At 42.1% G+C, this 27,814-nt stretch overlaps 1 protein-coding gene across 2 annotated transcripts in view; it reads right to left on the bottom strand.

Annotated features, from left to right (window-relative positions):
• The window catches only part of LOC124011640 (collagen alpha-1(VIII) chain-like), a 51,739-nt gene that overhangs the window by 15,293 nt on the left and 8,632 nt on the right, over positions 1-27,814 (bottom strand). Inside the window, exon 2 of one of the 2 annotated variants that reach the window (XM_046325095.1) lies at positions 2,489-2,633. The exons of the other annotated variant lie outside the window; for it this stretch is intronic. Within the exon in view, the coding sequence (XP_046181051.1) occupies positions 2,489-2,572 (84 nt within the window). The 5' untranslated portion in view covers positions 2,573-2,633. The remainder of the gene's footprint in view (positions 1-2,488; positions 2,634-27,814) is intronic. 2 annotated transcript variants of the gene reach the window in all.

Raw genomic sequence — 27,814 nt, 5'->3', positions numbered from 1 at the left:
AGTACCCAGTCCAGGGCGTCCGGCGACAGTACCCAGTCCAGGGCGTCCGGCGACAGTACCCAGTCCAGGGCGTCCGGCGACAGTACCCAGTCCAGGGCGTCCGGCGACAGTACCCAGTCCAGGGCGTCCGGCGACAGTACCCAGTCCAGAGCGTCCAGGCTACAGTACCCAGTCCAGAGCGTCCGGCGACAGTACCCAGTCCAGGGCGTCCGGCGACAGTACCCAGTCCAGGGCGTCCGGCGACAGTACCCAGTCCAGGGCGTCCGGCGACAGTACCCAGTCCAGGGCGTCCGGCTACAGTACCCAGTCCAGAGTGTCCGGCTACAGTACCCAGTCCAGAGCGTCCGGCGACAGTACCCAGTCCAGGGCGTCCGGCGACAGTACCCAGTCCAGGGCGTCCGGCGACAGTACCCAGTCCAGGGCGTCCGGCGACAGTACCCAGTCCAGGGCGTCCGGCGACAGTACCCAGTCCAGGGCGTCCGGCTACAGTACCCAGTCCAGAGCGTCCGGCGACAGTACCCAGTCCAGGGCGTCCGGCGACAGTACCCAGTCCAGAGCGTCCGGCTACAGTACCCAGTCCAGAGCGTCCGGCTACAGTACCCAGTCCAGAGCGTCCGGCTACAGTACCCAGTCCAGAGCGTCCGGCTACAGTAGCCAGTCCAGAGCGTCCGGCTACAGTACCCAGTCCAGAGCGTCCGGCTACAGTAGCAAGTCCAGAGCTTCCGGCTACAGTAGCCAGTCCAGAGCGTCCGGCTACAGTAGCCAGTCCAGAGCGTCCGGCTACAGTACCCAGTCCAGAGCGTCCGGCTACAGTACCCAGTCCAGAGCGTCCGGCTACAGAACCCAGTCCAGGGCGTCCGGCTACAGTACCCAGTCCAGAGCGTCCGGCTACAGTACCCAGTCCAGGGCGTCCGGCGACAGTACCCAGTCCAGGGCGTCCGGCGACAGTACCCAGTCCAGGGCGTCCGGCGACAGTACCCAGTTCAGGGCGTCCGGCGACAGTACCCAGTCCAGGGCGTCCGGCGACAGTACCCAGTCCAGAGTGTCTGGCTACAGTACTCAGTCCAGAGCGTCTGGCTACAGTAGCCAGTCCAGAGCGTCCGGAACCTCCTACGACGGGTCGCAGTCCGGGAACCTACCACGACGGGTCGCAGACCGGAACCTACCACGACGGGTCGCAGTCCGGAACCTACCACGACGGGTCGCAGACCGGAACCTACCACGACGGGTCGCAGTCCGGAACCTACCACGACGGGCCGAAGACCGGAACCTCCTACGACGGGCCGCAAACCGGAACCTCCTATGACGGGCCGCAGTCCGGAACCTACAACGACGGGTCGCAGTCCGTAACCTCCTACGACGGGTCGCAGTCCGGAACCTACCAGGACGGGTCGCAGTCCGGAACCTACCACGACGGGCCGAAGACCGGAACCTCCTACGACGGGCCGCAAACCGGAACCTCCTACGACGGGCCGCAGTCCGGAACCTACCACGACGGGTCGCAGTCCGTAACCTCCTACGACGGGTCGCAGTCCGGAACCTACCAGGACGGGTCGCAGTCCGGAACCTACCACGACGGGACGCATTCCGGAACCTACCAGTCCGGATCCGCCAGAGTCTCCCTCCAGTCCGGATCCATCAGAGTCTCCCTCCAGTCCGGATCCGCCAGAGTCTCCCTCCAGTCCAGATCTGCCAGAGTCTCCCTCCACTCCACCACTCACTCCAGACTCGACCATAAGTCCAATGGCGTCCTCTAGTCCGTGGTCGGCGGTGAGGGTTCCCGCTCCAGAGACATTAAGTAAGGGTGAAGTGGAGCGGGGTCCACGTCCTGAGCCAGAACCGCCACCTCGGAGTCATGCCCACCCACACCCTCCCATATAGGTTTAGGTGTGCAGCCGGGAGTCCACATCTTTGTGGGGGGGGGGTACTGTTACGCCCTGACCTTAGTATTTTTGGTTAGGTCAGGGTGTGACATGGGTGATGCATGTGTTTTGAACTGTCTAGGGGTTTTGTAGGTTTATGGGGTCATTTTACTATCTACGTGTTTATGTATGTCTATGGTTGCCTAGATTGGTTCTCAATTAGAGGCAGCTGTTTATCATTGTCTCTAATTGGGAACCATATTTAGGCAGCCATCTTCTTTGGGTGTTTCGTGGGTTATTTTCTATGTCTAGTTGCCTGTGTCTGCACTAGTATTATTATAGCTTCACGTTTAATTTTTTAAAAAAAAATAGTTTGTTAAGTGTTCTTCGTCTTTATTAAAAGTATGTATTCATCTTACGCTGCTGCGCCTTGGTCTCCTCCATACGACGAATGTGACAGACTGTCTGTCTCTGACTGTCTGTCTCTTTTTTTATTGAACAATTACGCAGGTCCATTTCCTTCCTCCCTGACCTGCTAACCTCTTGACCTGACAAACAGAAAAATCCTGCTCCCCTTAGTGTCTCCTCTCCTCAAACCCAAGGGCCTGTCGCGACGACGACCTAACCTCTCGCTCTGTCCTTTGGCCTGCAGGTCTCTGTACTTTCCCTCTGTTTTTGGTGGTGTTGGAGTTGGGGGCTTCCCAAGGCATGAGACTGCTTGTGACTCTGGCCACAGGTCCAATACGTTGCGGTGCAGTGCAGTCTAGGGCCCTGCAACAGAACAATGATGAATGAGAGATCCTGGAGCACCATGACTTTTCTCAGACAGCTGGGGTTTTAACACTGAGCTGCCATCTCCATCTCACTGCCCTGCCCAACTTGGCCATCATACAGCACTGTACAGTAGTAGAGATGTTATCACTCTGGACAGTAGTGGAGGTGCTATCACTCTGGACAGTAGTAGAGGTGTTTTCACTATGAACAGTAGTAGAGGTGTTATCACTCTGGACAGTAGTAGAGGTGTTAACACTATGAACATTAGTAAAGGTGTTATCACTCTATAGTAGTGGAGGTGTTATCACTATGAACAGTAGTAGAGGTGTTATCACTCTGGACAGTAGTAGAGGTGTTAACACTAAACATTAGTAAAGGTGTTATCACTCTATAGTAGTGGAGGTGTTATCACTATGAACAGTAGTAGAGGTGTTATCACTATGAACAGTAGTAGAGGTGTTATCACTATGTACAGTAGTAGAGATGTTATCACTCTGGACAGTAGTAGAGGTGTTAACACTATGAACATTAGTAAAGGTGTTATCACTCTATAGTAGTGGAGGTGTTATCACTATGAACAGCAGTAGATGTGTTATCACTCTGGACAGTAGTAAAGGTGTTATCACTCTATAGTATTGGAGGTGTTATCACTCTGGATAGTTGTAGAGGTGTTATCACTATGAACAGTAGTAAAGGTGTTATCACTCTATAGTAGTGGAGGTGTTATCACTCTGGATAGTTGTAGAGGTGTTATCACTATGAACAGTAGTAAATGTGTTATCACTATGAACAGTAGTAAAGGTGTTATCACTCTATAGTAGTGGAGGTGTTATCATTATGAACAGTAGTAAAGGTGTTATCGCTCTATAGTAGTGGAGGTGTTATCACTCTGGATAGTTGTAGAGGTGTTATCACTCTGGACAGTAGTAGAGGTGTTATCACTCTGGATAGTTGTAGAGATGTTATCACTATGAACAGTAGTAGAGGTGTTATCACTCTGGATAGTTGTAGAGGTGTTATCACTCTATAGTAGTGGAGGTGTTATCACTCTGGACAGTAGTAGAGGTGTTATCACTCTGGATAGTAGTAGAGGTGTTTTCACTATGAACAGTAGTAAAGGTGTTATCACTCTATAGTAGTGGAGGTGTTATCACTATGAACAGCAGTAGAGGTGTTATCACTATAAACAGTAGTGGAGGTGTTATCACTCTGGACAGTAGTAGAGGTGTTATCACTATGTACAGTAGTAGAGGTTTTATCACTATGAACAGTAGTAGATATGTTATCACTCTGGACAGTAGAGGTGTTATCACTCTGGATAGTTGTAGAGGTGTTATCACTATTTACGGTATTAGAGGTGTTATCACTCTGGACAGTAGTAGAGGTGTTATCACTATGAACAGTAGTAGAGGTGTTATCACTATTTACGGTATTAGAGTATACGAAATGCTTCAGTCTGGTTTTAGACCCCATCATAGCACTGAGACTGCACTTGTGAAGGTGGTAAATTACCTTTTAATGGCATCAGACTGAGGCTCTGCATCTGTCCTCGTGTTCCTAGAGCTTAGTGCTGCTTTTGATACCATCGATCACCAGATTCTTTTGAAGAGATTGGAAACCCAAAATTGGTCTACACAGACAAGTTCTGGCCTGGTTTAGATCTTATCTGTCGGAAAGATATCAGTTTGTCTCTGTGAATGGTTTGTCCTCTGACAAATCAACTGTAAATTTCGGTGTTCCTCAAGGTTCCGTTATAGGACCACTATTGTTTTCACTATATATTTGACCTCTTGGGGATGTCATTCGAAAACATAATGTTAACTTTCACTGCTATGCGGATGACACACAGCTGAACATTTCAATGAAACATGGTGAAGTCCCAAAATTGCCCTCGCTAGAAGCCTGTGTTTCAAACATAAGGAAGTGGATGGCTGCAAACTTTCTACTTTTAAACTCGGACAAAACAGATGCTTGTTCTAGGTCCCAAGAAAAAAAAGAGATCTTCTGTTGAATCTGACAATTAATCGTGATGGTTGTACAGTCGTCTCATATAAAACTGTGAAGGACCTCGGCATTACTCTGGACCCTGATCTTTCTTTTGACGAACATGTCAAGGACAGCTTTTTTCCATCTACGTCACATTGCAAAAATCAGAACATTTCTGTCCAAAAATTATGCAGAAAAATTTATCCATGGTTTTGTTACTTCTAGGTTAGACTACTGCAATGCTCTACTTTGAGTTACACGGATAAAGCATTACATAAACTTCAATTAGTGCTAAATACGGCTGCTAGAATCCTGACTAGAACCAACAAATGTGATCATATTACTCCAGTGCTAGCCCCCCTACACTGGCTTCCTGTTAAGGCAAGGGCTGATTTCAATGTTTTACTGCTAACCTACAAAGCATTACATAGGCTTTCTCCTACCTATCTCTCTGATTTGGTCCTGCCGTACACACCTACAAGTACGCTACGTTCACAAGACGCAGGCCTCCTAATTGTCCCTAGAATTTCTAAGCAAACAGCTGGAGGCAGGGCTTTCTCCTATATAGCTCCATTTTTATGGAATGGTCTGCCTACCTATGTGAGAGACGCAGACTCTGTCTCAACCTTTAGGTCTTTACTGAAGACTCATCTCTTCAGTGGGTCATATGATTGAGTGTAGTCTGGCCCAGGAGTGTGAAGGTGAAAGGCTCTGGAGCAACGAACCGCCCTTGCTGTCTCTGCCTGGCCGGTTCCCTTCTCTCCACTGGGATTCTCTGCCTCTAACCCTATTACGGGGGCTGAGTCACTGGCTTACTGGTGCTCTTTCATGCCGTCCCTAGGAGGGGGTGCGTCACTTGAGTGGGTTGAGTCACTGACGTGATCTTCCTGTCTGGGTTGGTGCCCCCCCTTGGGTTGTGCCGTGGCGGAGATCTTTGTGGTCTTGTCTCAGGATGCTAAGTTGGTGGTTGACGATATCCCTCTAGGGGTGTGGGAGCTGTGCTTTGGCAAAGTGGGTGGGGTTATATGCTTCCTGTTTGGCCCTGTCCGGGGGTATCGTTGGATGGTGCCACAGTGTCTCCCGACCCCTCCTGTTTCAGCCTACAGTATTTATGCTGCAGTAGTTTATGTGTCGGGGGGCTAGGGTCAGTTTGTTATATCTGGAGTACTTCTCCTGTCTTATCTGGTGTCTTGTGTGAATTTAAGTATGCTCTCTCTAATTCTCTCTTTCTCTCGGAGGACCTGAGCCCTAGGACCATGCCTCAGGACTACCTGGCATGATGACTCCTTGCTGTCCCCAGTCCACCTGGCCGTGCTGCTGCTCCAGTTTCAACTGTTCTGCCTGCTGATATGGAATCCTGACCTCTTCACCGGACATGCTACCTGTCCTAGACCTGCTGTTTTCAACTCTCTAGAGACAGCGGGAGTGGTAGAGATACTCTTAATGATCGGCTATGAAAAGCCAACTGAGATTTACTCCTGAGGTGCTGACTTGCTGCACCCTCGACAACTATTATTTGACCAACTATTATTTGCTGCACCCTCGATTATTATTATTTGACCATGCTGGTCATTTATGAACATTTGAACATCTTGACCATGTTCTGTTAAAATCTCCACCCAGCACAGCCAGAAGACGATTGGCCATCCCTCATATCCTGGCTCCTCTCTAGGTTTCTTCCTAGGTTTTGGCCTTTCTAGGGAGTTTTTCCTTGCCACCGTGCTTCTACACCTGCATTGCTTGATGTTTGGGGTTTTAGGCTGGGTTTCTGTACAGCACAGAATACAGGTTTTATCACTCTAGACAGTAGTGGAGGTTTTATCACTCTGGACAGTAGTGGAGGTTTTATCACTCTGGACAGTAGTGGAGGTTTTATCACTCTGGACAGTAGTGGAGGTTTTATCACTCTGAACAGTAGTGAAGGTTTTATCACTCTGGACAGTAGTGGAGGTGCTATCACTCTGGACAGTAGTGGAGGTGTTATCACTCTTGACAGTAGTGGAGGTGCTATCACTCTGGACAGTAGTGGAGGTGTTATCACTCTGGATAGTAGTATAGGTTCTATCACTCTGGACAGTAGTGGAGGTGCTATCACTCTGGACAGTAGTGGAGGTGCTATCACTCTGGACAGTAGTGGAGGTGCTATGACTCTGGTATAAAAATATGTCCTGCATTTACTGTCTGGTAATATGGTCAGGTGCAGCAAAGAAAGACCTAGCAAGGCTGCACCCGGTTCAAAACGGAGCAGCACGCCTTGCCTTTAACTACGCATACAGAACTAACATCAACAACATGCCAGTACTTCCTGGTTGAGGGTTGACGAGAGATTAACTGCTTCTTTCTATTAGAAATATTACTGCAATGAAAATTCCAGATTGTCTGCGTAATCAAATAACATTCAGCTCAGACACCCATACATACCCCACAAGACATGGCACCAGGCATCTGTTCACAGTCCCCAAGTCCAAAACAAATTCACCGCAACACACGGTGTTATACAGAGCCATGATCGCATGGAACTCCCTTCCATCTTCCATTACTCAGTCAAACAGAAACATGAATGTACCTTTAAAAAAGCTGGGACACACACAAACACACACAATGTTTTTTAGTTGTGGTGTTTGTAAATTGTTGTGTTTAAAAGTTGTGACTGTCCTTGTCTTTCAGTGTTCTGTTACTTGTCATGTTTTGTGTGTTTTGTAGAACTCGGGAAGAGAACCAAATAAACAAATAAAAAGATGAACCCAATATTTTATATTCAGCAGGTTTTTAAAGAGTATGATCTGCCTCGTGTTTTCATTTTTGCAAAATAAAAAATACTGGTATCGTCTCGGCCCTAATATATAGTATAATTTATTTTATATCTGTCCATATTGTCTACAAGTTTCTGGTATATAGACTTTCTGGTTCAAGAGAAAATCAACAAAATAATGAAAAAAGCATGAAAAAAGCGAATCAACATTATTTTCAGCTAACTCTGCAACTGTCCAACTTTTGTATTATTTCATAACTGCCACATTTACATAACTAACACATTTACAACAAAGACATATTGACATAGAAAACTAAATGCAAGTGTGTAAAAAAATACAGATAAATTATATTTCATGCTGAAACCCTCATATTAAACACCAATGGTATTCACTGAGAATAATAATAGTGAATATAATTGTGAATATAATTGTATATATATATATATATATATATATATATATATATATATATATATATTTTTTTTTTTGTCATCTTATTATATATATATATATATATATATATATATATATATATATATATATATATATATATATATATATATATACATATATATATATATATATAATAAGATGACAAAAAAATTGAATATATATATATATATATTCACTATTATTCTACAATGTAGAAAATAGTCAAAATAAAGAAAAACCCTGGAATGAGTAGGTGTGTCTAAACGTTGACTATTACTGTGTATATATATATATATATACAGTAATAGTCAATGTTTAGACACACCTACTCATTCACAATAATAGTGAAGACATCAAAACTATAAAATAACACATATGGAATCATGTAGTAACCAAAAAAAGTGTTAAACAAATCAAAATATATTGTATATTTGAGATTCTTCAAAGTAGCCACTCTTTGCCTTGATGACAGCTTTGCACACTCTTGGCATCCACAGTGATCAGCGAGACAATTATTCCCAGACTCAGAAGACATCCCTTAGGCTTCATGTTGGAAATGACTCTGAGACCTCTGGATTAAGAATGATTTACAGCTTTGATTAAAATAACACACAAACATGAAAGAGCTGAGAGTGGATACCAAGACACCAGCATTTACTTTACACCAAGAGGTATATTTCTGATCCGATAAGATTTTCAGGAAGAAAAAGATTAAACTATTGTGTTGACAATGTATGTATGCTGCTAAACACAAACGGATAAACACCGGACTGCACTGCAATATCATTTTTTGACATTTACTCGCTTTGCAATGAGTAAATAATAATAATAAAAAGTATATGACCCGGAAATAAGGGGTTACTGACAACAACAATAACAACAGCAGCAGTGAAAAAAGAGAAGAGCAATAGGCTCTTTAAAACAGATGCATCATGGCACGTCTCCAAGGACGTGTCAATCTGCCTTCCTGCTGAGAGCAACCAGACTAAAACACTTCCTATTCAATTACCAAAACCTGTCCTACCAACACCCCTAGTTCATTTAACAATACTGTGCTTTAACTACTCCCCCTGTGGACAGTGAGGGCCAGACACCCAGAGTTAAAGAGAGCCGGGGTACAAGGGTTCACAGCTGCTGTTTTCCACTCTCCACGCAGCCCACTCACACATCAACCAATCGGGTGACAGTCTTGGACATTCCAAGGGATTCTAGACGGACCAATTGCAAGAGGCCTGTGGGAGCCATCTTCTTTTGCTCCTCAATTTGGCCGAGGAGCTAGGGAGACGGAGTCCGGCACACAGCAGAGTCAGAATCCAGCAACTGAGCCGGGTCCAAGCTCTCAGCTGCAAAAGCAACCTGTTTCCTCCCCACTCCCTGCCTTATTTACTTAGCAGATTCACATGACTGCAATAAAATTCTCACGTTGTTCTCTGGGGCTTGCTGTTGGAACAACAAAAGTCAGTCAAACGTCTAAATATTCCTTCAACGGGCTGCCAAAATGTATTTCTCCGAACCCTCTGTCAATACTTAGACCAGGACTCTCAAACCCTGTTCCTGGTGAGCAACCCTCCTGCAGGTTTTCTACTTATAGGACGGTAGCTTTCCAGGAACGGGGTTGGAGAGCCCTGACCTAGACACTAACCTGTGATTTTTAGTGTGGTGCAAAACAATAATGATAATGCAACAAAGTGGCTCCCGAGTGGCGCAGCGGTCTAACGGTGTCACTACAGTCCCTGGTTCAAATCCAGGCTGTATCACATCCGGATGTGATTGGGAGTCCCATAGGGCGGCGCACAATTGTCCCAGCGTCGTCCGGGTTTGGCCGGGGTAGGCCGTCATTGTAAATAAGAATTTGTTCTTAACTGACTCAAATAAAAAAAAATGTAAAGAAGCTATTGCCATTCTACCACAGGATGTCTGTTTGCCACCACTTCCAACCACAGCAGTGTCTGCTTGGTCCCGCGCCACAACTCTTTTATCGCCCCCAACTCGGGGGTTTGAAAATAATCACATTTCCATTTCTCCTCTGTATTTCCCTGACTGCTTCCAGATGGTAACTTTCATTCTCAATGATCAAAAGGGGATCATGAGGAAAAGCATGTTGAATACCAACCATGCTGTTGAGATATGTGCTTCTTTGGTAGTCTGTAGTCAGGTCTGGCATCGCTGTTTCAACGGCACCCCTTGGCCTAATACCCCTTCACTATGTAAACATGCAGTGAACAAGAAAAGATGACAAGTGAACTTATACGTGAACATTACTGGCCCTGTCATCGTCTATCCTAATCGAACACGGCTTGTTTCTGATTCTGATCCAACTGCAACCTCACTTCAAACACGGACACAGCAAGCAAATAAATAAGGGATAATATCATGTTTTCCACTGATCTGAACTCTGGACTGTTGAGGTGGTAAAATCAGACTCTCTGTTATGACGCTCAGTAAGACAATATGCAGCTCAGAGGACCAGTTCTCTCTCTACCCAGAATACCATCAGATGTATTTCTAATGTTTCTCATGTTCACAAAAACTGAAAACCGTTTTTTAATCCTGCCATATTATACTTTTAGTGTATTTTTTTAATCCTATTTTCTATTATTCTCTATAGTATTATCATTATCACTGCATTGCTGGGAAAGAGCTCTCAAGGAAGAATTTCACAGTACTGTTTTACACCGGTTGTATCCTGTGCACGTGGCGAATAAACGTTGAAACTTGAAACATATTCAACACGCAGTATATGACGCATATCACTCGAAGACTGGCAATGGAGACAAGCTAAGCTGGAACAGACTGACAGTCAAAAGGTTAGTGGGTTAAACATATTCTATGGAACAGACTGACAGTCAAAATGTTAGTGGGTTAAACATATTCTATGGAACAGACTGACAGTCAAAAGGTTAGTGGGTTAAACATATTCTATGGAACAGACTCACAGTCAAAAGGTTAGTGGGTTAAACATATTCTATGGAACAGACTCACAGTCAAAAGGTTAGTGGGTTAAACATATTCTATGGAACAGACTGACAGTCAAAAGGTTAGTGGGTTAAACATATTCTATGGAACAGACTCACAGTCAAAAGGTTAGTGGGTTAAACATATTCTATGGAACAGACTCACAGTCAAAAGGTTAGTGGGTTAAACATATTCTATGGAACAGACTCACAGTCAAAAGGTTAGTGGGTTAAACATATTCTATGGAACAGACTGACAGTCAAAAGGTTAGTGGGTTAAACATATTCTATGGAACAGACTGACAGTCAAAAGGTTAGTGGGTTAAACATATTCTATGGAACAGACTCACAGTCAAAAGGTTAGTGGGTTAAACATATTCTATGGAACAGACTCAGTCAAAAGGTTAGTGGGTTAAACATATTCTATAGAACAGACTCAGTCAAAAGGTTAGTGGGTTAAACATATTCTATGGAACAGACTCACAGTCAAAAGGTTAGTGGGTTAAACATATTCTATGGAACAGACTCACAGTCAAAAGGTTAGTGGGTTAAACATATTCTATGGAACAGACTGACAGTCAAAAGGTTAGTGGGTTAAACATATTCTATGGAACAGACTGACAGTCAAAAGGTTAGTGGGTTAAACATATTCTATGGAACAGACTGACAGTCAAAAGGTTAGTGGGTTAAACATATTCTATGAAACAGACTGACAGTCAAAAGGTTAGTGGGTTAAACATATTCTATGGAACAGACTCACAGTCAAAAGGTTAGTGGGTTAAACACATTCTATGGAACAGACTGACAGTCAAAAGGTTAGTGGGTTAAACATATTCTATGGAACAGACTCACAGTCAAAAGGTTAGTGGGTTAAACATATTCTATGGAACAGACTGACAGTCAAAAGGTTAGTGGGTTAAACATATTCTATGGAACAGACTGACAGTCAAAAGGTTAGTGGGTTAAACATATTCTATGGAACAGACTGACAGTCAAAAGGTTAGTGGGTTAAACATATTCTATGGAACAGACTGACAGTCAAAAGGTTAGTGGGTTAAACATATTCTATGGAACAGACTGACAGTCAAAAGGTTAGTGGGTTAAACATATTCTATAGAACAGACTCACAGTCAAAAGGTTAGTGGGTTAAACATATTATATGGAACAGACTGACAGTCAAAAGGTTAGTGGGTTAAACATATTCTATGGAACACAGATGGAGTGAGGGAAAAGGGGGGAACAAAAGGAAGGATTTTCATTTTTACCACGTTGGGCTTTACTTGATGCCGTTTTGCTTGCGTCGGTTCCAGAAATCAAGCCTGAACAGTTTAAGTTGAATGCGGATCATGTCCTCTGAACACAAAGGTAGGACGCGTGACTGGAGACAAAGTACTGTAAATCTTACAAAGCTGCCCTTGGAAACTCTACACAGAATACCAGAGGGAAATGCCTGACACCTTCCCTTGGACCTATCTGTGTGCTCTCCTTCCTTCCCTGAATAAAATGAGTTTTACCCTACAGATGTAGGGTCTTAATTCGATCACTCTTTTCTTGCTGAAACTTTTTGTTTTGTTGCTGAAACTTGTAGTTGTCACGCCTTGGTCATTGTATTTTGTGTTTTTGTTATGTTTGGGTAGGCCAGGGTGTGACATGGGTTTATATTGTTGTTTTTCGTATTGGGGTTTGTAGTATTTGGGATCGCGGCTGTTTAGGGGTGTTGTATAGGCTTGGCTGCCTGAGGCGATTCTCAATCAGAGTCAGGTGATTCTCGTTGTCTCTGATTGGGAACCGTATTTAGGCAGCCTTAGTTTCGCTTTGTATTTCGTGGGTGATTGTTCCTGTCTCTGTGTAGTGTTCACCAGATAGGCTGTAATAGGTTTTCGTTCCGTTTGATGTTTTTGTATTTATGAGTTATTTCATGTATCGTCATTTTCATTCATTAAAGAACATGAGTAACAAACACGCTGCATTTCGGTCCGACTCTCTTCCTTCAACAGACGATTGCCGTTACAGTAGTGTATTCAAGGTTTAAAAAGGCTCCTAAAGGTTTTAATTTCCACTTTAAAATGTCAGACTTGATTTGTCCTAATGAAAAATGTATCAACCCCCTACAAAAATGTCATAAGGTGAATGCACCAATTTGTAAGTCGCTCTGGATAAGAGCGTCTGCTAAATGACTTAAATGTAAATGTAAATGTAAAAATGTTCAATAATTATAATCCACATAATTCACATTTCCTATTGCTGCAGCATTATTTTCCTGCTGTAGGAAACTGGCTCAAAATAAGATCCTCCATCAGTACTCACTGATCCAAAGTCAAGTTGAGCATTTCCCCATCTAATAGGTAAGGTTAGGATATAATGAGAGTAAGCTGATTTTAGATCAGAGCCTCAGTTCAGGTTCCCTTCCTACAGGCTGTGGCTGGTGCCATAAAGAAGCCCTTTGTCTTTGGTGTCATCCCATTCCCTTTCGCCCAACCGATGTCCACAGGTAACCATGGCAACCACTCCAACCTTAATCTACCACACACACACACACACACACACACACACACACACACACACACACACACACACACACACACACACACACACACACACACACACACACACACACACACACACACACACACACACACACACACACACACGGTAATGACTGGAGCAGAATCAGTGGAATGGTATGAAATACATTAAACACATGGTTTCCATGGTTTCCAGGTGTTTGATGCCATTCCATTTGCTCCGTTCCGGCCATTATTATGAGCCATCCTCCCCTCAGCAGCCTCCAATAATGAGTAGTGTGTTAAACAGAAGAAGAGCAGCTCCGTATTAGCAGCAGTATGTGTTAGTGATATCTGGGAACCTTGTGACTTCCCGACCTTAAACCCTAAATCCTAACCTTATCATTTACCCTAATCTTAAACATAACCCTTACCTAACACTAACTTAACTGTTTTATATTTCAAGTTCAATGGGGTGACGTCAGAGTTGGGACGTCCAAAGGTATCCCACTTAGACTTTTCCCCAGCAGCATTCTGGAGTTTCAAAGGGAAAGACACACCACTGGTTCCACAGGAATGTCCGATCAGCTGACAGAGCCGAGCGGGAGCCAAACACACATCTGGGGACTGTAAAACCCATCGGGACCTAAGCCCCTCTCTCTCTCTCCCTCTCGTCTTCATCTCATCTGTGGGTGCTCTCTCTGTGTATTCAGGAACACCACTCCACACTTCACTCAGCTGACCTGGTCTAGAGGTGAAGACCCTTGGGCAGCAGAGACAGAGAGACAGAGCGGGAGGGAGGGAGGGAGGGAGGGAGGGAGGGAGGGAGGGAGGGAGGGAGGGAGGGAGGGAGGGAGGGAGGGAGGGAGGGAGGGAGGGAGGGAGGGAGGGAGGGAGGGAGGGAGGGAGGGAGGAAAAGAGGAAGAGAGAGAGAGAAAGAATGAGAGAAAATGAGAGAGACACAGAGACAGCAAGAGAGAGACTGCCCAAGAAAGAGAAGTAGAGAAAGAAATAGGGAGGGAAAGAAAGAGAGCTAGACCTGTTAGACCCATCAGACAACTGTATGAGGATGAGATGGCTGTGAGGTCTCCAGTCCCACTCTGACAGCAGTAGTGTGGGGAGCAGCAGAGGAATCAATCCTCCCTTCAACTCACTCCTGATCCTTTGTCTTTCTCTCACTTTAACTTTGTTCCCCAGCTCTCCTCTCCATTCCTCCCTCCTTCACCTCTCCCCTCCCCTCTGCTCTCCTCTCTTCTCCCTCCTCTCCCCTCTCCTCTCCCTGTATGTGCTGTTCATCTGGCCTTGTCCGATGTGATTTATCCCATCACAAACACTACTCCACTCCCAACTCCCAGCAGCCTAAATACCTGCCCTGCAAAGGTCAGCGCCTCTGCCAATACTCCCGTTGTCCTGCCCATTTTATGAGCTGATCGATGTGTGTGTGTGCCTGGCCTTTTCCAGCATTCCTTCACACATAGACGCTCTCTTTACAGAGCAAGGCTACAGGAGTCACCCTGAGTTATTTGGTCGTAGCTCTCAGCCTCCAGAGGTGGGAAACCAATGGTGATCACAATGACCTCAGCAGTACACAGTTCACAGAGCTGGGTGGAATAGGACGTCGTAATGGAGGTCAGGGTCAACGAGGGGTCAAGAGCGTCACAAATAAGCTGAGGAGAGGCTGACTTTATGTTGGGAAGGCTTTGGTACCTTCACAATGCTTGGTGATCTCGGACTATTTATGTTGTTAACACTGGGAACTGTGAGCTGTCGCATATTTTAGGCCACACTTTTGTGGAGAGGCACGATATTCTTATTAAGCTTGAGCTGTATTGAATGTTGTAAACCCTCAAGGAACTGAACTCTAATCTAATTTAAAATAACGGTATTCTATTCTATACATGTTTAAATCCATGGACATAACTGATATAAATGACTGATGATAAATGATGTCACAGTATCAGTGGTGTAAAGTACTATGTTGAAGTACTAAAGAAGTTTTTGGGGGTATCTGTACTTGACTTTTCTATTTATATTTATGACAAATTTTACTTCACTACATAAGAAAATATGTACTTTGTACTCCCATACATTTTCTCTGAGACACAAAAGTACTCATTATATTTGGAATGCTCAGGCAGGACAGCAATATGGTCAAATTCACACACCTATCAATATAATGCAATGTAATCCCTACTGCCTCTGATCAGGAGACTCACTATGTCTGAGTGTTGGAGTGTGCCCGTCTGTCCGTAAATATAAAAAACAACCTGTGTAGTCTGGTTTGCTTAATATAAGGAATTTGATGTATAGCATTTACTTTTTTAGTATGACAATTCAATACTTTTTCCACCACTGTACTTAAGTACATTTAAAATCAGATACTTTAAGACTTTTACTCAAGTAATATTTTACTGGGTGACATTCACTTTGACTTGAGTTATGTTTTATTAAGGTATCTTTACTTTTACTCAAGTATGACTATTGAGTACTTTCCCAACTACTGCAGTGTGAGAAATATCCCATCCAAGAGACCAGTCTAAGGGACTTTGGCTTCTGTCGTCGATGCTCTCTTCACAATAACACTGGTAACACTTTACCCTGCAGTTGCAAAGCAGTTACCATGTAACGCCATGGTAATAATAAAATGTGTAATTACCGTTGGTTACATAAGGTGTTACCATAACACATATTTCTCCTTCCCCCCTGTACCATAATCCACCATAAAAGATATATAACAGCATGTTGGGTTGTTTTTACCCACATGCTGTTGGCTTCACTCCAGACCATTAAACCAAACCCAGGATCATTTAGGATCTCTCAGAAGAGAGGTGTACAGTACGGCCACGGGCCAGACAGGATAGTGATGAGAATAAGGAACATGATGGATGTCAGAGACAACTTAATGTATTATACAGTTCTGCAATCAAATATGTTCTATATCACGTGTCATACCAAACTGACGTAGGAATTCTGAATTCCATGCCATTCGCTTGAGACATCATCCGCGTAACTTTCAAGGATATTTTATTAAGAATATGACTCCACATATCTGCATAACTTTCAAGCTATTTTATTTTAGATATCCACATAACTGTTAAAAAAAGTTATTTTATCAGAAATTATTTATACCCTTTGACTTATTGCACATTTTGTTTTAAAAACATTAAATATATTTGGTCTCACCCATTTACACACAATACCCCATAATGAAATAAGTGAAATCATGTTTTTAGAAATTGTTGCAAATGTATTTTAAATTAATAAATACAGAAATATCTAATTTACACAAGTATTCCCTCCCCTGAGTCAATACATGTTAGATTCACCTTTGGCAGTGATAACAGCTGTGAGTCTTTCTGGGTAAGTCTCTAAGAGCCAATACAGCTGTGAGTCTTTCTGGGTAAGTCTCTAAGAGCCAATACAGCTGTGAGTCTTTCTGGGTAAGTCTCTAAGAGCCAATACAGCTGTGAGTCTTTCTGGGTAAGTCTCTAAGAGCCAATACAGCTGTGAGTCTTTCTGGGTAAGTCTCTAAGAGCCAATACAGCTGTGAGTCTTTCTGGGTAAGTCTCTAAGAGCCAATACAGCTGTGAGTCTTTCTGGGTAAGTCTCTAAGAGCCAATACAGCTGTGAGTCTTTCTGGGTAAGTCTCTAAGAGCCAATACAGCTGTGAGTCTTTCTGGGTAAGTCTCTAAGAGCCAATACAGCTGTGAGTCTTTCTGGGTAAGTCTCTAAGAGCCAATACAGCTGTGAGTCTTTCTGGGTAAGTCTCTAAGAGCCAATACAGCTGTGAGTCTTTCTGGGTAAGTCTCTAAGAACTTTGCACACCTGGATTATACAATATTTGCACATTATTCTTCAAGCTCAAACAAGTTATTTGTTGATCATTGCTAGACAGCCATTTTCAAGTCTCGCCATAGATTTTCAAGCATATTTAAGTAAAAACTGTCACTAGGCCTCTCTGGAACATTCAATGAAATCTTGGTAAGCAACTCCAGTGTATATTTGGCCTTGTGTTTTAGGTTATTGTCCTCCTGAAAGGTGAATTTGTCTCCCAGTGTCTGTTAAATAGCACACTGAACCAGGTTTTGTTAGCTCTATTCCATGTATTTTTATCCTAAAAAAACTCTTTAGTCCTTGCCGATGAAAAACATACCCATAACATGATGCAGCCACCACCATGAGGTGTTGGATTTGCCCCAAACATAATGCTTTGTATTCAGGACATATAGTTAATTTCTTTGCCACATTTTTTTGCAGTTTTACTTTAGTGCCTTATTGCAAACAGTAAGAATGTTTTTAAATATATTTTATTTTGTACAGGAAGTTCCTTCTTTTCACTCTGTCATTTAGGTTGATATTGTAGAGTAACTATAATGTTGTTGATCCATCCTCAGTTTTCTCCCTTCACAGCCATTAAACTCTAACTATTTTAATTCACCATTGGCCTCATGGTGTATCTTTGTAGTGACTGGGTGTATTGACGCACCATTCAAAGTGTAATTAATAACTTCACCATGCTCAAAGGGATATTCAATGTTTGCCTTTTTCTTACCCATCTACCAATAGGTGCCTTTATTTGCATTGGAAAACCTCCCTGGTCTTTGTGGTTGAATCTGTGTATGAAATTCGCTGCTCGACTGAGGGACCTTAGATATTATTGCACACAGAGTGAGTTCATGCAATTTATTTTGCATTTGTTAAGCCCATTTTTCCTTCTGAACATATTTAGGCTTGCCATAACAAAGGGGTTGAATCCTTATTGACTCAAGGCACTTCAACTTTTCATTTGTAAAAAAAATGATAATAATAACATACTTCCAATTTGACATTATGGGGTATTGTGTGTAGGTCAGTGAAACTAAATCTCAATCTTCAGGCTGTAACACAACAAAATGTGGAAATACTTTGTGTGAACACTTTCTGAAGGCACTGTAATTAAATGCACAATGAATACATCTATTCAGTGGGTGTTACATCCTAACGAGCTACTAAAGAACCAGACACAGCAGCTGCAGTGGAACGGAACAGGGCTTCTCTGCTCCCGGCCGTAGGGCTGATCTGCTAGGGATAGACTGCTACTGTCTCGTATTTGGTAGTGTGCTCAAATCACAGCCACTGCAGCTGTGTGATCCCAGGGCACATTCCCCTAAACCTTATAAACACTTCTTATACAACGGCATTAGCAGAGAGTAGGAGAGAAAAAGACAGACAGACAGACAGACAGACAGACAGACAGACAGACAGACAGACAGACAGACAGACAGACAGACAGACAGACAGACAGACAGACAGACAGACAGACAGACAGACAGACAGACAGACAGACAGACAGACAGACAGACAGACAGACAGACAGACAGACAGACAGACAGACAGACAGACAGACAGACAGACAGACAGACAGACAGACAGACAGACAGACAGACAGACAGAGAGAGAGAGAGAAAGAAAGAGAAATAAAGAGAGAAAGAAAGAAAGAAAGAAAGAGAAAGAGAGAGAAAAACCTGGTTCCCTGTAGAGGAAAGTCTGTGCAACGACAGCAACACAGCAGAACCCGAGACAGAGCTGCATTTCCTGACAAAATGTCAGAAATATAAAACAATTAGAGAGTGTAATTTCCCCAAATTTGAAACCCTTATTCAGCTTCCCACCCTGTTGGGGGAGGACGCAGAGAGCTGTGGGTTGGCAGCGCACTACATTGCTGCCTGCTATAAGATGAGGGACAGTGTCTGACAGACCAAACAACCATGTCCTCTATATTGTTCAATAGTTATTGTGACCCTTGGTTATTGTTGTTACTGTTGACCTGTTGACAATATTCATTACAATTATTTTAATATTGTAAATATTCAAAGTAAGCTTTGGCAAGATGTACATTTTTACGTCATGCCAATAAAGCAAATTGAATTGAATTGAATTGAATTGAGAGAGAGAGAGAGAGAGAGAGAGAGAGAGAGAGAGAGAGAGAGAGAGAGAGAGAGAGAGAGAGAGAGAGAGACCTACTAATTTATGAGCTAGAGCAGTCACACAATGTGTTTTTGTCCAATAGATTGACACTAATTGCCTAAGCAATACAGGTTTAAATCTAATTTCATTATGTGATTTGTTTGTTGAACATGTAAATGTTCGTCCCCTAATAATCAGTGACCCTTTATAATACACAGCCACTTGTCAGTCTGAGGCGAGGGTTGATGTGCAATATTCTGATTTTATATGTGTTAATGTGTTGTGTTTTACAACTCAAATGTATAAAGTCCGACAACAATATGTGCAATGAATTGTATGTGTAATGTCCTAGCCTCTGTTCTGAAACGTGTCTATATGTCCTTCCTGTTGTTTTTAAATGTCTGATGTACATATGTTGTCCTTTTGTATATAATGTTGCCGTGGTTACAGTATATGTTCACCTGCCCAGGGACTAAGTATGTAAATGAGCTCTTTGCTAAATTTGGAGCAACGCATGTTTTTGTTGCATGCTGTCCCTGTCCAAATAAACTTCAGAAAATAAATAAATGACATCACCAGGTGTGATTTATTTTAAACTAGCAAAGAACACAGTTGTAACCATGTCAGAGACTCAATCTTCACTTTTCGTTTCGTCGAGTCAAATCTCTGCCAACTGAATACACCCGAATCCCCTCTTCACCCTGAACAAGGCAAGGGCACCAGCCTAAGCTCACACAACACATACAATAGGTTGTGGCTTAGAAGTTGAATTCCAAATGATTTCAGCAACCCCTCCCTGGAATGGCTGAGCGGTCTAAGACAGATCACACCGGGTACTGTGGTTCCACACCTTCAGGGGGAGAGTGACCCTCTGGGCAGGGTAGAGTGACAACCCTCTGCCCAGGCCTTTTTCTGGCCCTCTCTCTCAGGCAGCACAGCAGACACCCAGGAATGCTCCCTCAATGAACCTCAGAGACGACAGAAACAACCTGCTGCTGTATCTAATCCTTGTATAGGAAGAGAGGGAGGAAGAGAGGGGAAAGAGAGAGAGCAAAAGAGGGGGGAAAGAGGGAGAGGAAGAGAGGGCGGACAGAATAGAGTCTCCCTCAGGGTCCAGGCTCAGATCTATGGGCCAGGAAGTGAAGGTAAAGCTAGGATGCTGCATGGGGCTTTAGCCAACCCATTAAGAAGCCCAGAGCCACATAGTCATATCTAGTGGACAGAGGGCCTACTGACTTTACAAGGACAGGCCATCAGGCTGCACATATCCTGACTCCTGTAGGTATGTTTTCAATGGGTTAATCTGTGTTCAACAGCCTCTCTCTCTCTCTCTCTCTCTCTGTCTCAAATGATATGAATGTGAATAATATGAATAATATTTGAATGCTAAGCGAAGGATTTAGCATATGATCATATTCAGGAGATGACATCGCCATCCTAATACATGATGTGGTATTAACTAACTAGACTGGAGATGACATCACCATCCTAATACATGATGTGGTATTAACTAACTAGACTGGAGATGACATCGCCATCCTAATTCATGATGTGGTATTAACTAACTAGACTGGAGATGACATCACCATCCTAATACATGATGTGGTATTAACTAACTAGACTGGAGGTGACATCACCATCCTAATACATGATGTGGTATTAACTAACTAGACTGGAGGTGACATCACCATCCTAATACATGATGTGGTATTAACTAACTAGACTGGAGGTGACATCACCATCCTAATACATGATGTGGTATTAACTAACTAGACTGGAGATGACATCACCATCCTAATACATGATGTGGTATTAACTAACTAGACTGGAGGTGACATCACCATCCTAATACATGATGTGGTATTAACTAACTAGACTGGAGATAACATCACCATCCTAATACATGATGTGGTATTAACTAACTAGACTGGAGGTGACATCACCATCCTAATACATGATGTGGTATTAACTAACTAGACTGGAGGTGACATCACCATCCTAATACATGATGTGGTATTAACTAACTAGACTGGAGATGACATCACCATCCTAATACATGATGTGGTATTAACTAACTAGACTGGAGGTGACATCACCATCCTAATACATGATGTGGTATTAACTAACTAGACTGGAGGTGACATCACCATCCTAATACATGATGTGGTATTAACTAACTAGACTGGAGATGACATCACCATCCTAATACATGATGTGGTATTAACTAACTAGACTGGAGATGACATCACCATCCTAATACATGATGTGATATTAACTAACTAGACTGGAGATGGCATCACCATCCTAATACATGATGTGGTATTAACTAACTAGACTGGAGATGACATCACCATCCTAATACATGATGTGGTATTAACTAGCCTGGAGATGACATCACCATCCTAATACATGATGTGGTATTAACTAACTAGACTGGAGATGACATCACCATCCTAATACATGATGTGATATTAACTAACTAGACTGGAGATGACATCACCATCCTAATACATGATGTGGTATTAACTAACTAGACTGGAGATGACATCACCATCCTAATACATGACGTGGTATTAACTAACTAGACTGGAGATGACATCGCCATCCTAATACATGATGTGGTATTAACTAACTAGACTGGAGGTGACATCACCATCCTAATACATGATGTGATATTAACTAGACTGGAGATGACATCACCATCCTAATACATGATGTGATATTAACTAGACTGGAGATGACATCACCATCCTAATACATGATGTGGTATTAACTAACTAGACTGGAGATGACATCACCATCCTAATGCATGATGTGGTATTAACTAACTAGACTGGAGGTGACATCACCATCCTAATACATGATGTGGTATTAACTAACTAGACTGGAGGTGACATCACCATCCTAATACATGATGTGATATTAACTAACTAGACTGGAGATGAAATCACCATCCTAATACATGATGTGGTATTAACTAACTAGACTGGAGGTGACATCACCATCCTAATACATGATGTGGTATTAACTAACTAGACTGGAGGTGACATCACCATCCTAATACATGATGTGGTATTAACTAACTAGACTGGAGGTGCCATCACCATCCTAATACATGATGTGGTATTAACTAACTAGACTGGAGGTGACATCACCATCCTAATACATGATGTGGTATTAACTAACTAGACTGGAGGTGACATCACCATCCTAATACATGATGTGATATTAACTAGACTGGAGATGACATCACCATCCTAATACATGATCTGGTATTAACAAACTAGACTGGAGATGACATCACCATCCTAATACATGATATGGTATTAACTAGACTGGAGATGACATCACCATCCTAATGCATGATGTGGTATTAACTAACTAGACTGGAGATGACGTCACCATCCCAATACATGATGTGGTATTAACTAACTAGACTGGAGATGACATCACCATCCTAATACATGATGTGGTATTAACTAACTAGACTGGAGATGACATCACCATCCTAATACATGATGTGGTATTAACTAACTAGACTGGAGATGACATCGCCATCCTAATTCATGATGTGGTATTAACTAACTAGACTGGAGATGACATCACCATCCTAATACATGATGTGGTATTAACTAACTAGACTGGAGGTGACATCACCATCCTAATACATGATGTGGTATTGACTAACTAGACTGGAGATGACATCACCATCCTAATACATGATGTGGTATTAACTAACTAGACTGGAGGTGACATCACCATCCTAATACATGATGTGGTATTAACTAACTAGACTGGAGGTGACATCACCATCCTAATACATGATGTGGTATTAACTAACTAGACTGGAGATGACATCACCATCATAATACATGATGTGGTATTAACTAACTAGACTGGAGATGACATCACCATCCTAATACATGATGTGGTATTAACTAACTAGACTGGAGGTGACATCACCATCCTAATACATGATGTGGTATTAACTAACTAGACTGGAGATGACATCGCCATCCTAATTCATGATGTGGTATTAACTAACTAGACTGGAGATGACATCACCATCATAATACATGATGTGGTATTAACTAACTAGACTGGAGATGACATCACCATCCTAATACATGATGTGGTATTAACTAGCCTGGAGATGACATCACCATCCTAATACATGATGTGGTATTAACTAACTAGACTGGAGATGACATCACCATCCTAATACATGATGTGATATTAACTAACTAGACTGGAGATGACATCACCATCCTAATACATGATGTGGTATTAACTAACTAGACTGGAGATGACATCGCCATCATAATACATGATGTGGTATTAACTAACTAGACTGGAGATGACATCGCCATCCTAATACATGATGTGGTATTAACTAACTAGACTGGAGATGACATCGCCATCATAATACATGATGTGGTATTAACTAACTAGACTGGAGATGACATCACCATCCTAATACATGATGTGGTATTAACTAGACTGGAGATGACATCGCCATCCTAATACATGATGTGGTATTAACTAGACTGGAGATGACATCACCATCCTAATACATGATGTGGTATTAACTAGACTGGAGATGACATCACCATCCTAATACATGATGTGGTATTAACTAACTAGACTGGAGATGACATCGCCATCCTAATTCATGATGTGGTATTAACTAACTAGACTGGAGATGACATCACCATCCTAATACATGATGTGGTATTAACTAACTAGACTGGAGATGACATCACCATCCTAATACATGATGTGGTATTAACTAGCCTGGAGATGACATCACCATCCTAATACATGATGTGGTATTAACTAACTAGACTGGAGATGACATCACCATCCTAATACATGATGTGATATTAACTAACTAGACTGGAGATGACATCACCATCCTAATACATGATGTGGTATTAACTAACAAGACTGGAGATGACATCACCATCCTAATACATGATGTGGTATTAACTAACTAGACTGGAGATGACATCGCCATCCTAATACATGATGTGGTATTAACTAACTAGACTGGAGGTGACATCACCATCCTAATACATGATGTGATATTAACTAGACTGGAGATGACATCACCATCCTAATACATGATGTGATATTAACTAGACTGGAGATGACATCACCATCCTAATACATGATGTGGTATTAACTAACTAGACTGGAGATGACATCACCATCCTAATGCATGATGTGGTATTAACTAACTAGACTGGAGGTGACATCACCATCCTAATACATGATGTGGTATTAACTAACTAGACTGGAGGTGACATCACCATCCTAATACATGATGTGATATTAACTAACTAGACTGGAGGTGACATCACCATCCTAATACATGATGTGGTATTAACTAACTAGACTGGAGGTGACATCACCATCCTAATACATGATGTGGTATTAACTAACTAGACTGGAGGTGACATCACCATCCTAATACATGATGTGGTATTAACTAACTAGACTGGAGGTGACATCACCATCCTAATACATGATGTGATATTAACTAGACTGGAGATGACATCACCATCCTAATACATGATCTGGTATTAACAAACTAGACTGGAGATGACATCACCATCCTAATACATGATGTGATATTAACTAGACTGGAGATGACATCACCATCCTAATACATGATGTGATATTAACTAACTAGACTGGAGGTGACATCACCATTCTAATACATGATGTGGTATTAACTAACTAGACTGGAGGTGACATCACCATCCTAATACATGATGTGGTATTAACTAACTAGACTGGAGGTGACATCACCATCCTAATACATGATGTGGTATTAACTAACTAGACTGGAGGTGACATCACCATCCTAATACATGATGTGATATTAACTAGACTGGAGATGACATCACCATCCTAATACATGATCTGGTATTAACAAACTAGACTGGAGATGACATCACCATCCTAATACATGATATGGTATTAACTAGACTGGAGATGACATCACCATCCTAATGCATGATGTGGTATTAACTAACTAGACTGGAGATGACGTCACCATCCCAATACATGATGTGGTATTAACTAACTAGACTGGAGGTGACATCACCATCCTAATACATGATGTGGTATTAACTAACTAGACTGGAGGTGACATCACCATCCTAATACATGATGTGATATTAACTAACTAGACTGGAGGTGACATCACCATCCTAATACATGATGTGGTATTAACTAACTAGACTGGAGGTGACATCACCATTCTAATACATGATGTGGTATTAACTAACTAGACTGGAGGTGACATCACCATCCTAATACATGATGTGGTATTAACTAACTAGACTGGAGATGACATCACCATCCTAATACATGATGTGGTATTAACTAGACTGGAGATGACATCACCATCCTAATACATGATGTGGTATTAACTAACTAGACTGGAGATGACATCGCCATCCTAATTCATGATGTGGTATTAACTAACTAGACTGGAGATGACATCACCATCCTAATACATGATGTGGTATTAACTAACTAGACTGGAGATGACATCACCATCCTAATACATGATGTGGTATTAACTAGCCTGGAGATGACATCACCATCCTAATACATGATGTGGTATTAACTAACTAGACTGGAGATGACATCACCATCCTAATACATGATGTGATATTAACTAACTAGACTGGAGATGACATCACCACCCTAATACATGATGTGGTATTAACTAACTAGACTGGAGATGACATCACCATCCTAATACATGATGTGGTATTAACTAACTAGACTGGAGATGACATCGCCATCCTAATACATGATGTGGTATTAACTAACTAGACTGGAGGTGACATCACCATCCTAATACATGATGTGATATTAACTAGACTGGAGATGACATCACCATCCTAATACATGATGTGATATTAACTAGACTGGAGATGACATCACCATCCTAATACATGATGTGGTATTAACTAACTAGACTGGAGATGACATCACCATCCTAATGCATGATGTGGTATTAACTAACTAGACTGGAGGTGACATCACCATCCTAATACATGATGTGGTATTAACTAACTAGACTGGAGGTGACATCACCATCCTAATACATGATGTGATATTAACTAACTAGACTGGAGGTGACATCACCATCCTAATACATGATGTGGTATTAACTAACTAGACTGGAGGTGACATCACCATTCTAATACATGATGTGGTATTAACTAACTAGACTGGAGGTGACATCACCATCCTAATACATGATGTGGTATTAACTAACTAGACTGGAGGTGACATCACCATCCTAATACATGATGTGGTATTAACTAACTAGACTGGAGGTGACATCACCATCCTAATACATGATGTGATATTAACTAGACTGGAGATGACATCACCATCCTAATACATGATCTGGTATTAACAAACTAGACTGGAGATGACATCACCATCCTAATACATGATATGGTATTAACTAGACTGGAGATGACATCACCATCCTAATGCATGATGTGGTATTAACTAACTAGACTGGAGATGACGTCACCATCCCAATACATGATGTGGTATTAACTAACTAGACTGGAGATGACATCACCATCCTAATACATGATGTGGTATTAACTAACTAGACTGGAGATGACATCACCATCCTAATACATGATGTGATATTAACTAACTAGACTGGAGATGACATCACCATCCTAATACATGATGTGGTATTAACTAACTAGACTGGAGATGACATCGCCATCCTAATTCATGATGTGGTATTAACTAACTAGACTGGAGATGACATCACCATCATAATACATGATGTGGTATTAACTAACTAGACTGGAGATGACATCACCATCCTAATACATGATGTGGTATTAACTAACTAGACTGGAGGTGACATCACCATCCTAATACATGATGTGGTATTAACTAGCCTGGAGATTACATCACCATCCTAATACATGATGTGGTATTAACTAGACTGGAGATGACATCACCATCCTAATACATGATGTGGTATTAACTAGCCTGGAGATGACATCACCATCCTAATACATGATGTGGTATTAACTAACTAGACTGGAGATGACATCACCATCCTAATACATGATGTGATATTAACTAACTAGACTGGAGATGACATCACCATCCTAATACATGATGTGGTATTAACTAACTAGACTGGAGATGACATCGCCATCCTAATACATGATGTGGTATTAACTAACTAGACTGGAGGTGACATCACCATCCTAATACATGATGTGATATTAACTAGACTGGAGATGACATCACCATCCTAATACATGATGTGATATTAACTAGACTGGAGATGACATCACCATCCTAATACATGATGTGGTATTAACTAACTAGACTGGAGATGACATCACCATCCTAATGCATGATGTGGTATTAACTAACTAGACTGGAGGTGACATCACCATCCTAATACATGATGTGGTATTAACTAACTAGACTGGAGGTGACATCACCATCCTAATACATGATGTGATATTAACTAACTAGACTGGAGGTGACATCACCATCCTAATACATGATGTGGTATTAACTAACTAGAC

The sequence above is a fragment of the Oncorhynchus gorbuscha genome, linkage group LG23 (genome assembly GCF_021184085.1).
Source record: "Oncorhynchus gorbuscha isolate QuinsamMale2020 ecotype Even-year linkage group LG23, OgorEven_v1.0, whole genome shotgun sequence".
NCBI lineage: Eukaryota > Metazoa > Chordata > Actinopteri > Salmoniformes > Salmonidae > Oncorhynchus > Oncorhynchus gorbuscha.
Note: the sequence above shows the minus strand (reverse complement) of the source record. Positions and strands in the feature narration are given on the sequence as shown.